At 37.3% G+C, this 20,030-nt stretch overlaps 1 protein-coding gene across 3 annotated transcripts in view; it reads right to left on the bottom strand.

The window, feature by feature from the left end:
• The window catches only part of Usp32 (ubiquitin specific peptidase 32), a 192,882-nt gene that overhangs the window by 14,912 nt on the left and 157,940 nt on the right, over positions 1-20,030 (bottom strand). For all 3 annotated transcript variants that reach the window (XM_047544723.1, XM_047544720.1, XM_047544722.1), the window contains one exon: positions 9,864-10,048. In XM_047544723.1, the coding sequence (XP_047400679.1) occupies positions 9,864-10,048 (185 nt within the window). The remainder of the gene's footprint in view (positions 1-9,863; positions 10,049-20,030) is intronic.

Here is a 20,030-nt window from a genome sequence, read left to right as displayed (position 1 = left end):
ACTGACATAACATAAAAGACTATATATTTATATTAAAAGATTGTCTTCTTTATTGGATTCCTTATTTATGGTACAGGTTAGGTAGGTATCCCCTTTTCTCCACCTTAACTACTCAAAGACATAAGCTACACATACATAGTTTCTTTTAACCACCACCAATTTTGTCGAGTTAGCTTTATAAGTTGTCCAAATATTTTAAAAATGTACTGAACTTTGCCTCTACAACAAACAACAATTTAAATATATACCATAACATCAATTTGTACATCTTAAATAGTTTCTGGGTTGAGGGTGTTGCTCAGTGGTAGAGCACATGTCTAGCAAGTGTGAGATTCTGGGTTTATTCCCTAGCACCAAAAAACCCCTGAAAAACAAAGACACTCCCTTGTCCCCTAGTTTCTATTTTTAATTATAGTCCATAAAGCTGGGAGAAAAAAAAAGAATCTAAGCAAGGAATATAATCTCAAAGCAGTATACTTTTCAGCTCATTTGGCAATTGATAGTGGTTATCACATGGCTGCTAGAGGTTAATTAAACCATGATAAAGACTCCCTGTAAGGGCAAAAGAGAATTATGTGTCTGGCATGGGAATTCCCCATCTTTCTGCATAACTTGTCCAATGAATGATATTCACAGTCCTTACTGTCTAGTATCCTGTCCAAATAAAATCAACAGTAAGTGAGAATTGAATGAAAGATGGGCCAAAATGAGCAAGAAACACTCTTAAAGGGAACCATGCATCCATTGAGTAAAAACAACTTCCCCTCTGTTAGTTTGGATCTTGACTGTCCCCCAAAGGTCTATGTGTTCAAGGTTTGGTCTTGAACCCATGGTAGTATTGGGAGGCAGTGGACTCTTTAGGTGGGATTTAGAGAAAGAAGTTAGGTCACCGAGAGTATTAGGTATTGCATTTGAAGGGATATCAGAAGCCTGGCTTCTTCCTGTCTACTATAAGGTGAGCACCTTGTTCAACTGTATACTGCCATGAGGTACTGCCTCACCAAGGGTTCAAAAGCAATGAGGCCAACTGACCAAGGATTAAAATCTCTTAAAACTGTGAGCCAGGGCTGAGGATATAGCTCAGTTGGTAGAGTGCTTGCTTTGCAAGCACAAGGCCCTGGGTTCAATCCCCTGCACCACAAGGAAAAAAAAAAGAGCCAAAATAAATCTTTCCTCTTTTTAACCTGGTTATCTCAGGTATTTGTTACAGTAATGAGAAGCTGACCAACACCCCCACTTTCTAACCATGATATCTAATCTATTTTCTGTCTCCATGAATTTGCTCATTATAGATACTTTATAAAAGTAAAATCATACAATGTTTGTCCTTTAGTGTCTGGCTTATTTTACTTAGCATAATGTTTTTGAACTCTATGTTGCAAAATGTGTCAGTGCTTCATTTATATTGATGCCAAATAATATTCCATTGTATATATACTGCTATTGCTTATCCATTCATCTGCTGATAAACACTAGGATAGTTTTTACCTTTTGGTTATTGTGACGTGCTAGATTTATTTGATGGAAATCAGAGGGATTTTATAATTTTATCTATGAAGATTTCAGTGTGTATTTCCAGAAGATAAACTCTTCTTGTCTTTAAAATGGCCATTAAGATCATTCTCTTCAAGCCATCCAACCTCCATTCATTCATCTATAGTACTCCACTAAAACAGCTTTCACAAAGGTCACCAAAGACTGACATTTTATGAAATGTGGTAGCGGTTTTTAGTCCTTTTCTTACTCAACCTCTCTGATTTGAAACAACTGATCATGGCTTCCTTGAAATACTTTCTTCACTTAACTTTTGGTTAACTGCTCATTTCTGGTCCCCCCCACCCTCCGCCCCATTACTGGCCGCTACTTCTCCTTTCTCTTTTCAACTTCTAAATGTTGGAATGCATCAGGAAGTTAGATCTTAGGCATCTGATTGTTTAACTCTTGCTCTCTTAAATAGTCTTGTCTCAGGGATTTAAATTCCAACTATTTGTTTGGTGACACCTATATATGTCCAGCAAAAGACATTCAAGTGAATTTCCCAGCTGGAAAACTTGAATTTAACTTGATTTCTGTCCTTTCACAACAAGATCTGCTCCTTCTTCAATTTTCCTCTTTTTCAAAAATGGGAGTACCATTCAAAAACAATTTCTCAGGCTAAAAACCTACCGTGGACTCCTTTTTAACTCACGGTCTACATCCAATTCATTAGCAAGTCCCGAGAAAAGGCCTTAACTAGAAGTTCTTTAATTCCATCAGACTCTTACTTCAAATCTAATCTCACCCAAATACCACTTATATTAAACATTTATCAACTAAATTGCTTATCTATTATTTGTAGTTTTCCTGTAAGAATTACCATAGGTTTTATCTAATCATAAAAAGATCCTAACTATACCATAACAAAGATAAATTTTTTATTCAGTTATTACAGAATCAGAACTTTCATGTACATTACGATAGCAAGAAAATGATCTGCAATTCAAATGAAATATAAATAAGGCACCACAATCCCAATGATTTAAAGTCAATGCATTTACTAATACAACAGAATGAGAGCAGGAGAAATAGAAAGAAAACAGAACATGTTTATTATCCTTACTTAGATTTATGAAATTAGTCCATGTTAAAATGACATAGTATGGGGGATCCAAGATGGCAGACTAGAGGGAGGCTGCGTTCCTTGTCGCTCCGTAACTCTGGTTTCAAGCAGAAGATATCTGTTTCTTGGTAAGGCAGTTTTTGCTGCTTATCGATCCCCTGCTGTTTACCCCATTTGTCTGCTGTGATCACCTGCAGTCTGCCAGCATATCGACCCGTTTTTTGAGTGAGGATTGCTCACTGTCAGGTGCCTATCATCCGCCATTTGCCTGCCTCTCGCCTGTCCATCGCCTGCCTTACTCCTATCCATCAACCAAGACACGAGGTTCACCTCCCCATCGTCCAACTACAGTCAGCAAACTGATCGCCGACCGCCAGTGGAGCGCCAGCTGCCTGCTGTTGCCTGGAAGTTCACTGTCACAGTACCTGCAGGTTTGGTTACACGTGGTTGCTGCCACTTTTAGACAACAGCCAGGCCCCCCAGGCCCCCTGGCCGGAATGACTGAGCCCCATCTCCAGGATCCCTTGGCCCTACCAATCACTCCCTGCCTCTGGGATCCTCACATGGACTGACTGATCCCTGCCGCCAGGACCCCCAGACTAACTGACTGCGTCCTATCACTGGGACCAGAGACCAACTGATTGCACCCTGCCTCCAGGATCCCACAACCATACCAAACACACCCGACCTCCAGGACCCCTGCCTGACCAAACACATCCTGCCTCCAGGAACTCCTGATGACCACGGCCACACCCTGAGCTACAGCTCCCCATTTGCCAAAACATTTTGAAGCCAGAGCGGCCATCTTGGATAATCCTGGAAGCCATAGCTCCAATCTTTAGGTGGGGCAAATCCCATACTTAGACGCCTGCTGGAGGCTTGAAGCTCATTGTCAGGCTACTGAAGACTGGGAGGTTTCATTACTATATGACTGTTATACTGTAGATTTTCTTCTTTCTCCTTATTGAAAAAATTTCTATTTATTTTCTTTACTTTTCTTGCTCTCTTTTCCTTTTGTTTACCTGTTCCCTCTGAGTCTCTTTCTCCCTTTTTTGCATGCTAACATCCAATTTCTTTTGATTACACTCTCACCCTTACTATTATCTAGAACTTCTGTATATTCTTTTCTTATCCCATTAACAGCCACATTCTACATCCCTCTGCATCCTCTTTGTCCCCCATTTGAAACTGCAGACCTTACTGCAAATCTGTTTGTTTTACTGAAGATAATATTTGAACTCATTCTGTCTATTATGACAATCTTGTTAATGTCCTCATAGGGGCTGTTTGGTCTAGGATTGCATACTGTCCGAATTGGGCACTGCTAATATTGATCTCCCATCGAAGAAAGGGTTTTGGAAACCTATAGGGCCACTATAAGCCTATAGGGGGAAATCTGCAATACCCCAGATCTGCACTGCTAGAGGGGAAGATACATGAACAACATGAAAAAACAAGGGAAGAAAATGATCCAAACAAATCTGGATTCTATAGTAATAGAATCCAATGACAGTATGGTAGAAGAAATGTCAGAAATGGACTTCAGATTATACATGATTAAGGTGATTCGCGAAGCAAAGGATAGGATAAGAGAGCAAATGCAGACAATGAATGATAATACCAATAAGCAGTTGAAAGAGCAACTGCAGGAAGCAAAAGAGCATTTCAACAAAGAGATAGAGATTCTCAAAAAAAACCAAACGGAAATCCTTGAAATGAAAGAAACAATAAACCAAATAAAAAACTCAATGTAAAGCATCAACAAAAGACTAGACCACTTGGAAGGCAGAACCTCAGACAATGAAGACAAAATATTTAATCTTGAAAATAAAGTTGCCCAAACAGAGAAGACGGTAAGAAATCATGAACAGAATCTTCAAGAACTATGGGACATCATGAAAAGACCAAATTTAAGAATTATTGGGATTAAGGAAGGCACACAGATATAAACCAAAGGAATGAACAACCTATTCAATGAAATAATATCAGAAAATTTCCCAAACCTGAAGAATGAAATGGAAAATCAATTACAAGAGGCTTACAGAACACCAAATGCACAAAATCACAACAGATCCACACCAAGGCACATTATAATGAAAATGCCTAATATTCAAAATAAAGATAGGATTTTGAAGGCTGTGCGAGAAAAGCATCAGATTACATATAGGGGGAGACCAATACAGATAGCAGCCGACTTCTCAACCCAGACTCTCAAAGCTACAAGGGCCTGGAACAACGTATTTCAAGCTCTGAAAGAACACGGTTCCCAACCAAGAATCCTATACCCAGCAAAACTAACCTTCAGATTTGAAGATGAAATAAAATCCTTCCATGATAAACAAACGTTAAAAGAATTTACAAATAGAAAGCCTGCGCTACAGAATGTTCTCAACAAAATATTCCATGAGGAAGAAATGAAAAAACAACAATGTAGGTCAGCAAAGGGAGGAACTACCTTAGAGAAAAATCCACTCAAAGGAGAAACCAAGCCTAGTTAAAAAACCAAAAATAAGCCCAAATGACTGGGAATACAAATCATATCTCAATAATAACCCTGAACATTAATGGCCTAAACTCATCAATCAAAAGACATAGACTGGCAGAATGGATTAAAAAGAAAGACCCAACAATATACTGCCTACAAGAGACTCATCTCATAGAAAAAGACATCCACAGACGAATGGTGAAAGGATGAGAAAAAACCTGCCACGCACATGGACTCAGTAAAAAAGCGGGGGTTTCCATCCTTATATCAGATAAAGGGGACTTCAAGCCAAAGTTAGTCAGAAGGGATAAAGAAGGACATTTCATACTGCTTAAGGGAACCATAAATCAGGAAGACATAACGATACTAAATATTTATGCCCCAAACAATGGTGCATCCATGTACATCAAACAAATCCTTCTCAATTTCAGGAATCACATAGACCACAACACAATAATTCTGGGTGACTTTAATGCACCGCTGTCACCACTAGATAGATCTTCCAAACAAAAACCAACCAAAGAAACCACAGAACTCAATAACACAATCAATAACCTAGGCTTAATAGACATATATAGAATATTCCATCCATCAAGGAGCGGATTCACTTTCTTCTCAGCAGCACATGGAACCTTCTCGAAAATAGACCATGTTATGTCACAAAGCAGCCCTTAGGAAATGCAAAAACTAGAGATAACTTCTTTGTGTTCTATCAGATCGTAATGGAATGAGAGTAGAAATCAATGACAAAATAAAAATCAGAAATTACTCCAATACCTGGAGACTAAATAATATGCTATTGAATGAAACATGGATAACAGAAAACATCAGGGAGGAGATAAAAAAAAATTCTTAGAGGCCAATGAAAACGATGATACAACATATCAAAATCTCTGGGACACTATGAAAGCGGTACTAAGAGGAAAATTCATTGCAAGGAGCGCATTCCAGAAAAGAATGAAAAGTCAACAACTAAATGACCTAACATTATAGCTCAAAGCCCTAGAAAAAGAAGAATAGAAAAGAGGGGTGGAAGGAAAAAATAATAGAATCAATCGAACATCTTTACCCTATGTAAATGTATGATTATGCAAATATGCTGTTACTCCATGTACAAACAGAAACAACATGTATCCCATTTGTTTACAACAAAAATAAATTTAAAAAAATTATGAAATGTAAAAAATAAAACAATTATTCTTGAAAAAAAAAAGAACGGAATAACAGCAAAAGTAGTAGAAGACAGGAAATAATTAAAATCAGAGCTAAAATCAATGAAATTGAAAAAAAAGAAACAATTCAAAAAATTGACAACACAAAAAGTTGGTTCTTTGAAAAAGTAAACAAAATATACAAACCCTTAGCCACACTAACAAAGAGAAGAGAGAACACTCAAATTACTAAAATTTGTGATGAAAAAGGAAATATCACGACAGACACCACCGAGATACAGAACATAATGAGAAGCTACTTTGAAAATATGTATTCCAACAAAATAGAAACGACTGAAGACATTGACAAATTTCCAGAGACATATGCTCCTCCCAAACTGAACCAGGAGGACATACACAATTTAAAAAGATCAATATCAAGCAATGAAATAGAAGAAGCCATTAAAAACCTACCATCCAAGAAAAGCCCAGGACCAGACGGAATCTCAGCCGAGTTCTATAAGACCTTCAAAGAAGAACTCATTCCAGTAGTTCTCAAAGTATTCCAGGAAACAGAAAAGGAGGGTACCCTACCAAACTCATTCTATGAAGCTAATATCACCCTCATACCCAAACCAGGCAAAGACACATCAAGGAAAGAAAATTTTAGACCAATATCCTTGATGAATATATAGATGCAAAGATCCTTAACAAAATACTGGCAAACCGTATCCAAAAACATATTAAGAAAACTGTGCACCACAATCAAGTGGGGTTCATCCCTGGAACGCAAGGATGGTTTAACATCCGTAAATCAATAAACGTAATCCATCATGTCAATAGACTTAAGGATAAGAATCATATGGTTATTTCAATTGATGCAGAAAAAGCATTCGACAAAATACAACACCCCTTCATGCTCAAAACGCTAGAAAAAATAGGGATAGTAGGAACATACCTGAACATTGTAAAGGCTATTTATGCTAAGCCCATGGTCAACATCATTCTTAATGGAGAAAAACTGAAACCATTCCCTTTAAAAACGGGAACAAGACAGGGATGTCCTCTTTCACCACTTCTGTTCAACACTGTCCTCGAAACTCTAACCAGAGCAATTAGGCAGACTAAAGAAATTAAAGGGATACGAATAGGAAAAGAGGAACTTAAGCTGTCACTATTTGCTGATGACATGATTCTATATTTAGAGGATCCAAAAACCTCCTCCAGAAAACTTCTAGACCTCATCAATGAATTCAGCAAAACAGCAGGCTATAAAATCAACTCGCATAAATCTAAAGCTTTTTTTTTTTTTTTTTTTTTTGCGGTGCTGGGGATTGAACCCAGGGCCTTGTGCTTCCAAGGCAAGCACTCTATCAACTGAGCTATATCCCCAGCCCTCTAAAGCATTTTTATACACAAGCGATGAAACATCTGAAAGGGAAATGAGGAAAACAACTCCATTTGCAATAGCCTCAAAAAAAAAAATAAAATACTTGGGAATCAATCTAACCAAAGAGGTAAAAGATCTCTACAACGAAAACCACAAAACATTGAAGAAAGAAATTGAGGAAGACCTTAGAAGATGGAAAGATCTCCCATGTTCTTGGATAGGCAGAATTAATATTGTCAAAATGGCCATACTACCAAAAGTGCTATACAGATTCAATGCAATTCCAATTAAAATCCCAATGATGTACTTTACAGAAATAGAGCACGCAATCGTGAAATTCACCTGGAAGAATAAGAAACCCAGAATAGCTAAAGCAATCCTTAGCAGGAAATGTGAAGCAGGGGGTATCGAAATACCGGACCTTCAACTATACTACAAAGCAAAAACAACAAAAACGGCATAGTATTGGCATCAAAATAGACAGGTAGATCAATGGTACAGAATAGAGGACATGGACACAAACCCATATAAATACAATTTTCTAATACTAGACAAAGGTGCCAAAATATGCAATGGAGAAAAGATAGCCTCTTCAACCAATGGTGCTGGGAAAACTGGAAATCCATATGCAACAGAATGAAACTAAACCCCTATCTCTCACCCTGCACAAAAATCAACTCACAATGGATCAAGGACCTCAGAATCAGACCAGAGACCCTTCATCTTATAGAAGAAAAAGTAGGTCCAAATCTTCAACATGTCAGCTTAAGATCCGACTTCCTTAACAGGACTCCCATAGCACAAGAAATAAAAGCAAGAATAATAACTGGGATACATTCAACCTAAAAAGCTTTCTCTCAGCAAAGGAAACTATCAGCAATGCGAAGAGAGAACGTACAGAGTGGGAGAAAATCTTTGCCACGTATATTTCAGATAGAGCACTAATTTCCAGAATACATAAAGAACTCAGAAAACTCTACACCAAGAATACAAATAACCCAATCAACAAATGGGCTAAGGAAATGAACAGACACTTCACAGAAGAAGATCTACAAGCAATCAAGAGACATATGAAAAAATGTTCAACATCTCTAGTAATAAGAGAAATGCACCCCCATTAGAATGGCGATTATCAAGAATACAAGCAACAATAGGTGTTGGTGAGGCTGTGGGGAAAATGGTACACTCATACATTGTTGGTGGGGTTACAAATTAGTGCAGCCACTCTGGAAAAGAGTGTAGAGATTCCTCAGAAAGCTTGGAATGGACCTACCATTTGACCCAGCTATCCCACTCCTCGGCCTATACTCAAAGGACTTAAAATCAGCATACTATAGAGATACAGCCACATCAATGTTCACAGCTGCTCAATTTACAATAGCCAGATTGTGGAACCAACCTAGATGCCCTTCAATTGATGAATGGATAAAGGAACTGTGGTATATATATACAATGGAATATTACTCAGCCATAAAGAATAATAAAATTATGGCATTTGCAGGCAAATGGATGAAATTGGAGAATATCATACTAAGTGAGATAAGCCAATCTCAAAAAACCAGAGGACGAATGATCTTGCTGATAAGCGGATGATGACACATAATGGGGGGTGGAAGGGGGCAAGAATGGAGGAAGGAGGGACTGTATAGAGGGAAAAAAGGGGTGGGAGGGGTGGGGGGGGAGAAAAAAATAACAGAATGAATCAAACATCATTACCCTATGTGAATGTATGATTACGCAAATGGTATGCTGTTACTCCATGTGCAAACAGAAACAACATGTATCCCATTTGTTTATAATAAAAATAAACTTAAAAAAATAAATAAATAAAAAATAAAAATTTTTAAAAAATGACATATTATGGCATGAAACTTTTTCGTAGTTCATGTATAGATACATACAATATTACTCCCATTCTGAATTTCAAAGATAATTGAGACAATACATATTTCCTGGTGAATTCATACTCTACTTTTGCAGTAACAGAAGACAAGGATATTGCCTGAAGCATTAGCAGGTAAATGAAAGAATTATTAGATACTGGAATATCTATGTGACAAAAGGAAGTTGCATAGTTTCTTTTACTCAAAAGATCAGGTTTACTTAAATGCTATCTGAATGGTTCTTCCAAGAGTGACTTAACTTGACATGGAAAAGTCCTTTGTACCCTAAGAATTCACATAAATTATTCTTTTAGAGTTTGGAACCCACAAGTCTAGGCTAATCCCCTGAGCTTACCAATCCTGAGCATGGTTACTAGCTTCCTGAGGTGGAAGAGGACTGGCTAAACGAGATACTTGAATCCAAACTGCATCATATAGATCTTTCTTCCGGGTGTGCACAGTACATGGAACAATCAGTGGCATTCCAAAGAGGCTGGGGCGATTCTTCTGAGATGACAGGAAATACAATTCTGTTCTCATCTATGTGTACAAATAAGAGAAGAAAGTGAAAACAAAGGCCTCTGATTCTTCCAAGTTTGCCATTACTACCCATCCATTACTACCCATTTTCAACTTAATTACTACCACACTCTTCTTTCATGGAACCATCTTTAAAAAATATGCATTGGTATTTAAGGTGGAGTTATTGAAAGGTAGAGGTATTGCCAATTTCAGTTACATATCAAAATTGGAGTTCAGTATTTAATATTTTCAATCTACAGTTTTCGCTGATAAACATTTGTAACACATACTAAACCTATGTAAAAACTGGCAACAGCTTCATAGCTGAAGGTCTTTGAACAATTAAAACTCATTCTTTCTCTAGAAAGCTTGCCAATAAATAAAAATGTCCCTCAAAATGTAATTTTCTAAGAATAAGCTGTTGATAGTGGTTGTTAAAGCAGCAATTCCCAATTCTTGGAATTTCTGAAAGTCAGTTGTTAGTTTATAACAACTGATTCACCCTGCTAAAAGCAACAAAGTGACTTCATTCTTGTTTTTTAAATATATAATAAAAAAGGTCAAAATTTTAAAAATCTGCTTTATGTTAAAGAGGTTCTGATAACATTCCTTAACATAGGATGAATATGCTTTCCAAAAATGCCTGGAACCAGAAGTCTTTCAGAATGCCAGTTCTTGTAGATTTTTAAATATTTGCATTAAACTTTATCAGGGAAGCATCCTTAATCTGGAAATTTTCATATTAGGGATGATTAGCCCACATATATGCATACCTACCATAAAAATTTGACTGGAAATGACTTCTTAATAAATCAGAAGTTTAGAATAACAGAATGGATGGTGGGAGGTCAAGATTATTCAAAAAGCTGCTGAGTACTCAGACATTTAATTATTTTAAAAGAATGGTCTTTATGAAATAGTCAGAAAAGCTAAATCAATAACTTATAAAGACATGAATGATTAGCTAGTTTCTAACTAAAAAGACCTTTTTTAAAAAATAATTTTATTTATTCATTTTTATGTGGTGCTGAAGATAGAACCCAGTGTCTCATGCATGCCAGGCAAGGACTTCTACCACTGAACCACAACCCCAGCCCAAGACCTTTTTAATTTCAGATTCATAAGCATTTTATTTTGACATTATTCATTTAAGCTTTGCTAAACACAAAACATTAAAACCTGATTTCATCTATCAATTTTGTTGTAAGACTCCAAGGAACCTAGACAGTTCAGTTCAAATATATTTTAAAATAAGAAACTTAGTGAAGCCACAGTCATGTGTTCCTATAATCACAGCTATTTGGGAGGCTGAGACAGGAGGATCACAAGCAGGAGGCCAGTCTGGGCAATTCAGCAAGATCCTGTCTCAAAAGAAAACCCACAAAGCCTAGTGCAGTGGTACATGCCTGTAATCACAGCAATTTGGGAGGCTGAGGCAAGAGGATTGCAAATTCAAAACCAGCTTCAGCAATTTAGCAAGACTTTGTTTCAAAAAATAAAAAAATAGAAAGGACTGGGGGATGTGGCTCAGTGGTAAAGAACTCCTGGGTTCAATTCCTAGCACCAAAAAATGAAAAACCCCATACAATTTTCATCCTCTAATAGGTAACTTATCCCACATCTACTCAATTCTTCCCAGGAGAATTTCTACACCCAGTTCTGCTGAACCAGGAATTTTCTTCTTATTCTTTCCTCACAATTTTTTCTCCCCTCTGAAAAAACTCAACTTGCTTGAACTCTGCCAAGTTTTTGCCCTATTTCTGTACTTGATTACACTGCCTTTTTCCAGTTTTCATTCTTTTTAGACTTATTTACTTTTTTCTTGAAGCTGACTCATCATTTAGTTATTATGTCAGTATACTGTCTTACCCCTCTCCTATTTCTCAATATTGACTATTCCTCTTCTGTTACTACCTTGCAGAAAAATACAGGAAAAAAATTATTTTCAAAGCAATTCAACTATGATTTCAAAAGGGTATGAATGGTAGTCATGAAACAAAGAAGAAATGACAAATTCAAATTTTATTTTACTTTCTTTTGTTTTGTTTGTAGTACTGGGGATGGAAATCAGGGCCTCACACATGCTAGGTAAGCACCCTACCATGGAACTACCTACATTTTCAGCCCTTTTAAACAATTTTTTTATGAGACAGGGTTTTGCTAAGTTGCCCAGGCTGGCCTTGAATTTGCAATCCTCCTGCCTCAGCACTCTGAGGGGCTGGGATTACAGGCAAATGCACTGTGCCAGGATCAAGTAGTATTTTAAAAAGAAGAAATTAAAAGGTATGGTCATATATTGAATATGAAGTTTTAGAAGAGAAGGAAAAAATAATCTAAAAATACTCTCAGGTTTTAGACTTGAGCATGAAAGAATGGTGTTATCTTTCACCAAAATAGTGGAAAAAGGGAGTTGACTTATGACAGAAAGACAGTATAATAAATTTTAGGCATTACCAAAAGTAACTTGCTAGATCATGAAGGAAACTACTTATAATAAGGACTAACCAATGATGCAAATTTAGAGCTGACAATGAGTTTATGATTCAATGATTGTTCAATAAACAAATACTAAATATCACTTTGTATGTTTTTCAAGTTTTTATTTTTTAAAAAGAATCATATAATTCCCTTCTTTTGTGTCTATATTTTTTTATTAACATTATGAGATTATGGTGATAAAACTAAAATTTATTTTCATTGATGCATAATATCCTATTATATGAATATAGATCAACTGCCTTATTCTTTCAACCACTAATAGACATTTAACACTTTCATTTTTGTCTTTTCAGTTTGGATTATTGCTGATAATGTTGCTATGAATATTTCTGTACACATTTCCTGATGCACATACCTGTTGGGTAGATATCCAGGGGTGGAAATGGCTAGCTTAAACAAGAAAATTATTTTCCAAAGCAGCTTTATTAATTTACATTCTCATCAGAGGTATGACTGTTTCTGTTGCTCCATTATCCTTACCAACAGGTTTTAATTTTAGCTATTCTGGTGGGTTAGCTATTCCGGTGGTTTTATATTTTCCTGATTACTAAGGTGGCTGATCGTTTTTCTTTCTTCTCCAAGGGTCCCTTTTTCACTCTCTTAATGATGTCTTTTGATGGAACTAATGGTCTCCATTTTAATGAAGTCCAATTTATCAATCTGTTCCTTTATGATTAATATTTTCTGTGTCCAATTTAAATGGTCTTTCCCTATACCGGCATTATGAATATATTCACCTTTATCATCTTCCAAGGGCCATTTTATTATTTTGTTTTCAGAATTAGTTCTATAGTCCACCTATATATATGTTAGGTGGTGCTGAGGATCGAACCCAGTGCCTCACACATGCAAGGCAAGCACTCTACCACTGAGTCACAACCCCAGCCCTTCACATAGATTTATGACAAGAAATAGGAAAAGAAGTTTCATATGGACATCCAATTGTCCCAAGCACCATTTACTAAGAAAAATCTCTTTCTCTCACTGCACTACAAAGCTATCTTTGTTATAAATCAAGTGTTCAAACATTTTGAACCTATTTTTGAGTTCTCTTCATTTTTTTTTCATAGCAACATCACATTGTTGTTAAGTACCATCTTTAAAAAACAAATCTTGGTATCTGCTGTTCAACTTTTCTTTAAGAGTGTGGTGCCTACCAGGCACAGTGGTGCAAGCCTGTAATCCTAGCAGCTCTGGAAGTTGAGGCAGGGGAAGCACAAATTCAAAGCCAGTCTCAACAATTTAGCAAGATCCTGTCTCAAAATAAAAAAATAAAATGGGTAGGGGATGTGGTTCAATGGTTAAGTGCTTCTAGGTTCAACCTCTGATACAAAGAAACAAAACAAAACAAAACAAAACTGTCTTGGCTACTCTTGGCCCTATGTATGACCATGTGAGAATCAGTTTATTAAGTCATACATACATAAGCATACATACATGCACAGCTGGGATTATAGATGTGTGCCACTGCACCTGGCAGAACTATTTTTTTTTAAATACTGCCTTCTGATCCATGAACATCAGGTTTTACTTCAAAGATTTTAGTTCTTTAATATATATTAATATTTTATTGTTTTCTATATAGATGTCATATATATCATTTATAAAATTTTTCCGATACCTGGGGGATCCAAGATGGCACACTAGAGGGAGGCTGCGTTCCTTGTCACTCCGTAACTCTGGTTTCAAGCACAGGATATCTGTTTCTTGGTGAGGCAGTTTTTGCTGCATATCGATCCCCTGCTGTTTACCCCATTTGTCTGCTGTGATCACCTGCAGTCTGCCAGCAAATCGATGTCTTTTTGAGTGCTGACTGCTCACTGTCAGGCGCCTATCATCTGTCATTTGCCTGCCTCTCGCCTGTCCATCGCCTGCCTTACACCTATCCATCACCCACGGCCTGAGGATCACCTCCCAATCGTCTGACAACAGTCAGCAAATTGATCGCTGACCACCAGTGGAGCGCCAGCTGCCTGCTGTTGCCTGGAAGTTCACTGTCACAGTACCTGCAGGTTTGGTTACACGTGGCTGCCGCCATATTGAGACAACAGCCAGGCCCCATAGGACCCCTGGCCAGACTGACTGAGCCCTGTCTCCAGGATCCCTGGGCCTGACTGATCACTCCCTGCCTCCAGGGCCCTCACATGGACTGACTGCTCCCTGCCGCCAGGAACCCCAGACCGACTGACTGCGCCCTATCACTGGGACGAGAGACCAACTGATTGCACCCTGCCTCCAGGATCCCACAACCACACCAAACATGCCCCACCTCCAGGACCCCTACCTGACCAACCACACCCTGCCTCCAGGACCTCCAGTTGACCACATCCACACCCTGAGCTGCAGCTCCCCATTTGCCAACACATTTGGAAGCCAGAGCGGCCATCTTGAATAATCCTGGAAGCCATAGCTCCGATCTTTAGGTGGGGCAAATTCCATCCTGAAACACCTGCTGGAGGCTTGAAGCTCATTGTCAGGCTACTGAAGACTGGGAGGTTTCATTACTATATGACTGTTATACTGTAGATTTTCTTCTTTCTCCTTATTGAAAAAATTTCTATTTATTTTCTTTACTTTTCTTGCTCTCTTTTCCTTTTGTTTACCTGTTCCCTCTGAGTCTCTTTCTCCCTTTTTTGCATGCTAACATCCAATTTCTTTTGATTACACTCTCACCCTTACTATTATCTAGAACTTCTGTATATTCTTTTCTTATCCCATTAACAGCCACATTCTACATCCCTCTGCATCCTCTTTGTCCCCCATTTGAAACTGCAGACCTTACTGCAAATCTGTTTGTTTTACTGAAGATAATATTTGAACTCATTCTGTCTATTATGACAATCTTGTTAATGTCCTCATAGGGGCTGTTTGGTCTAGGATTGCATACTGTCCGAATTGGGCACTGCTAATATTGATCTCCCATCGAAGAAAGGGTTTTGGAAACCTATAGGGCCACTATAAGCCTATAGGGGGAAATCTGCAATACCCCAGATCTGCACTGCTAGAGGGGAAGATACATGAACAACATGAAAAAACAAGGGAAGAAAATGATCCAAACAAATCTGGATTCTATAGTAATAGAATCCAATGACAGTATGGTAGAAGAAATGTCAGAAATGGACTTCAGATTATACATGATTAAGGTGATTCGCGAAGCAAAGGATAGGATAAGAGAGCAAATGCAGACAATGAATGATAATACCAATAAGCAGTTGAAAGAGCAACTGCAGGAAGCAAAAGAGCATTTCAACAAAGAGATAGAGATTCTCAAAAAAAACCAAACGGAAATCCTTGAAATGAAAGAAACAATAAACCAAATAAAAAACTCAATGTAAAGCATCAACAAAAGACTAGACCACTTGGAAGGCAGAACCTCAGACAATGAAGACAAAATATTTAATCTTGAAAATAAAGTTGCCCAAACAGAGAAGACGGTAAGAAATCATGAACAGAATCTTCAAGAACTATGGGACATCATGAAAAGACCAAATTTAAGAATTATTGGGATTAAGGAAGGCACACAGATATAAACCAAAGGAATGAACAACCTATTCAATGAAATAATATCAGAAAATTTCCCAAACCTGAAGAATGAAATGGAAAATCAATTACAAGAGGCTTACAGAACACCAAATGCACAAAATCACAACAGATCCACACCAAGGCACATTATAATGAAAATGCCTAATATTCAAAATAAAGATAGGATTTTGAAGGCTGTGCGAGAAAAGCATCAGATTACATATAGGGGGAGACCAATACAGATAGCAGCCGACTTCTCAACCCAGACTCTCAAAGCTACAAGGGCCTGGAACAACGTATTTCAAGCTCTGAAAGAACACGGTTCCCAACCAAGAATCCTATACCCAGCAAAACTAACCTTCAGATTTGAAGATGAAATAAAATCCTTCCATGATAAACAAACGTTAAAAGAATTTACAAATAGAAAGCCTGCGCTACAGAATGTTCTCAACAAAATATTCCATGAGGAAGAAATGAAAAAACAACAATGTAGGTCAGCAAAGGGAGGAACTACCTTAGAGAAAAATCCACTCAAAGGAGAAACCAAGCCTAGTTAAAAAACCAAAAATAAGCCCAAATGACTGGGAATACAAATCATATCTCAATAATAACCCTGAACATTAATGGCCTAAACTCATCAATCAAAAGACATAGACTGGCAGAATGGATTAAAAAGAAAGACCCAACAATATACTGCCTACAAGAGACTCATCTCATAGAAAAAGACATCCACAGACGAATGGTGAAAGGATGAGAAAAAACCTGCCACGCACATGGACTCAGTAAAAAAGCGGGGGTTTCCATCCTTATATCAGATAAAGGGGACTTCAAGCCAAAGTTAGTCAGAAGGGATAAAGAAGGACATTTCATACTGCTTAAGGGAACCATAAATCAGGAAGACATAACGATACTAAATATTTATGCCCCAAACAATGGTGCATCCATGTACATCAAACAAATCCTTCTCAATTTCAGGAATCACATAGACCACAACACAATAATTCTGGGTGACTTTAATGCACCGCTGTCACCACTAGATAGATCTTCCAAACAAAAACCAACCAAAGAAACCACAGAACTCAATAACACAATCAATAACCTAGGCTTAATAGACATATATAGAATATTCCATCCATCAAGGAGCGGATTCACTTTCTTCTCAGCAGCACATGGAACCTTCTCGAAAATAGACCATGTTATGTCACAAAGCAGCCCTTAGGAAATGCAAAAACTAGAGATAACTTCTTTGTGTTCTATCAGATCGTAATGGAATGAGAGTAGAAATCAATGACAAAATAAAAATCAGAAATTACTCCAATACCTGGAGACTAAATAATATGCTATTGAATGAAACATGGATAACAGAAAACATCAGGGAGGAGATAAAAAAAAATTCTTAGAGGCCAATGAAAACGATGATACAACATATCAAAATCTCTGGGACACTATGAAAGCGGTACTAAGAGGAAAATTCATTGCAAGGAGCGCATTCCAGAAAAGAATGAAAAGTCAACAACTAAATGACCTAACATTATAGCTCAAAGCCCTAGAAAAAGAAGAATAGAAAAGAGGGGTGGAAGGAAAAAATAATAGAATCAATCGAACATCTTTACCCTATGTAAATGTATGATTATGCAAATATGCTGTTACTCCATGTACAAACAGAAACAACATGTATCCCATTTGTTTACAACAAAAATAAATTTAAAAAAATTATGAAATGTAAAAAATAAAACAATTATTCTTGAAAAAAAAAAGAACGGAATAACAGCAAAAGTAGTAGAAGACAGGAAATAATTAAAATCAGAGCTAAAATCAATGAAATTGAAAAAAAAGAAACAATTCAAAAAATTGACAACACAAAAAGTTGGTTCTTTGAAAAAGTAAACAAAATATACAAACCCTTAGCCACACTAACAAAGAGAAGAGAGAACACTCAAATTACTAAAATTTGTGATGAAAAAGGAAATATCACGACAGACACCACCGAGATACAGAACATAATGAGAAGCTACTTTGAAAATATGTATTCCAACAAAATAGAAACGACTGAAGACATTGACAAATTTCCAGAGACATATGCTCCTCCCAAACTGAACCAGGAGGACATACACAATTTAAAAAGATCAATATCAAGCAATGAAATAGAAGAAGCCATTAAAAACCTACCATCCAAGAAAAGCCCAGGACCAGACGGAATCTCAGCCGAGTTCTATAAGACCTTCAAAGAAGAACTCATTCCAGTAGTTCTCAAAGTATTCCAGGAAACAGAAAAGGAGGGTACCCTACCAAACTCATTCTATGAAGCTAATATCACCCTCATACCCAAACCAGGCAAAGACACATCAAGGAAAGAAAATTTTAGACCAATATCCTTGATGAATATATAGATGCAAAGATCCTTAACAAAATACTGGCAAACCGTATCCAAAAACATATTAAGAAAACTGTGCACCACAATCAAGTGGGGTTCATCCCTGGAACGCAAGGATGGTTTAACATCCGTAAATCAATAAACGTAATCCATCATGTCAATAGACTTAAGGATAAGAATCATATGGTTATTTCAATTGATGCAGAAAAAGCATTCGACAAAATACAACACCCCTTCATGCTCAAAACGCTAGAAAAAATAGGGATAGTAGGAACATACCTGAACATTGTAAAGGCTATTTATGCTAAGCCCATGGTCAACATCATTCTTAATGGAGAAAAACTGAAACCATTCCCTTTAAAAACGGGAACAAGACAGGGATGTCCTCTTTCACCACTTCTGTTCAACACTGTCCTCGAAACTCTAACCAGAGCAATTAGGCAGACTAAAGAAATTAAAGGGATACGAATAGGAAAAGAGGAACTTAAGCTGTCACTATTTGCTGATGACATGATTCTATATTTAGAGGATCCAAAAACCTCCTCCAGAAAACTTCTAGACCTCATCAATGAATTCAGCAAAACAGCAGGCTATAAAATCAACTCGCATAAATCTAAAGCTTTTTTTTTTTTTTTTTTTTTTTGCGGTGCTGGGGATTGAACCCAGGGCCTTGTGCTTCCAAGGCAAGCACTCTATCAACTGAGCTATATCCCCAGCCCTCTAAAGCATTTTTATACACAAGCGATGAAACATCTGAAAGGGAAATGAGGAAAACAACTCCATTTGCAATAGCCTCAAAAAAAAAAAAAAATACTTGGGAATCAATCTAACCAAAGAGGTAAAAGATCTCTACAACGAAAACCACAAAACATTGAAGAAAGAAATTGAGGAAGACCTTAGAAGATGGAAAGATCTCCCATGTTCTTGGATAGGCAGAATTAATATTGTCAAAATGGCCATACTACCAAAAGTGCTATACAGATTCAATGCAATTCCAATTAAAATCCCAATGATGTACTTTACAGAAATAGAGCACGCAATCGTGAAATTCACCTGGAAGAATAAGAAACCCAGAATAGCTAAAGCAATCCTTAGCAGGAAATGTGAAGCAGGGGGTATCGAAATACCGGACCTTCAACTATACTACAAAGCAAAAACAACAAAAACGGCATAGTATTGGCATCAAAATAGACAGGTAGATCAATGGTACAGAATAGAGGACATGGACACAAACCCATATAAATACAATTTTCTAATACTAGACAAAGGTGCCAAAAATATGCAATGGAGAAAAGATAGCCTCTTCAACCAATGGTGCTGGGAAAACTGGAAATCCATATGCAACAGAATGAAACTAAACCCCTATCTCTCACCCTGCACAAAAATCAACTCACAATGGATCAAGGACCTCAGAATCAGACCAGAGACCCTTCATCTTATAGAAGAAAAAGTAGGTCCAAATCTTCAACATGTCAGCTTAAGATCCGACTTCCTTAACAGGACTCCCATAGCACAAGAAATAAAAGCAAGAATAATAACTGGGATACATTCAACCTAAAAAGCTTTCTCTCAGCAAAGGAAACTATCAGCAATGCGAAGAGAGAA

The sequence above is a fragment of the Sciurus carolinensis genome, chromosome 3 (genome assembly GCF_902686445.1).
Source record: "Sciurus carolinensis chromosome 3, mSciCar1.2, whole genome shotgun sequence".
NCBI classification, from domain to species: Eukaryota; Metazoa; Chordata; class Mammalia; order Rodentia; family Sciuridae; genus Sciurus; species Sciurus carolinensis.
Note: the sequence above shows the minus strand (reverse complement) of the source record. Positions and strands in the feature narration are given on the sequence as shown.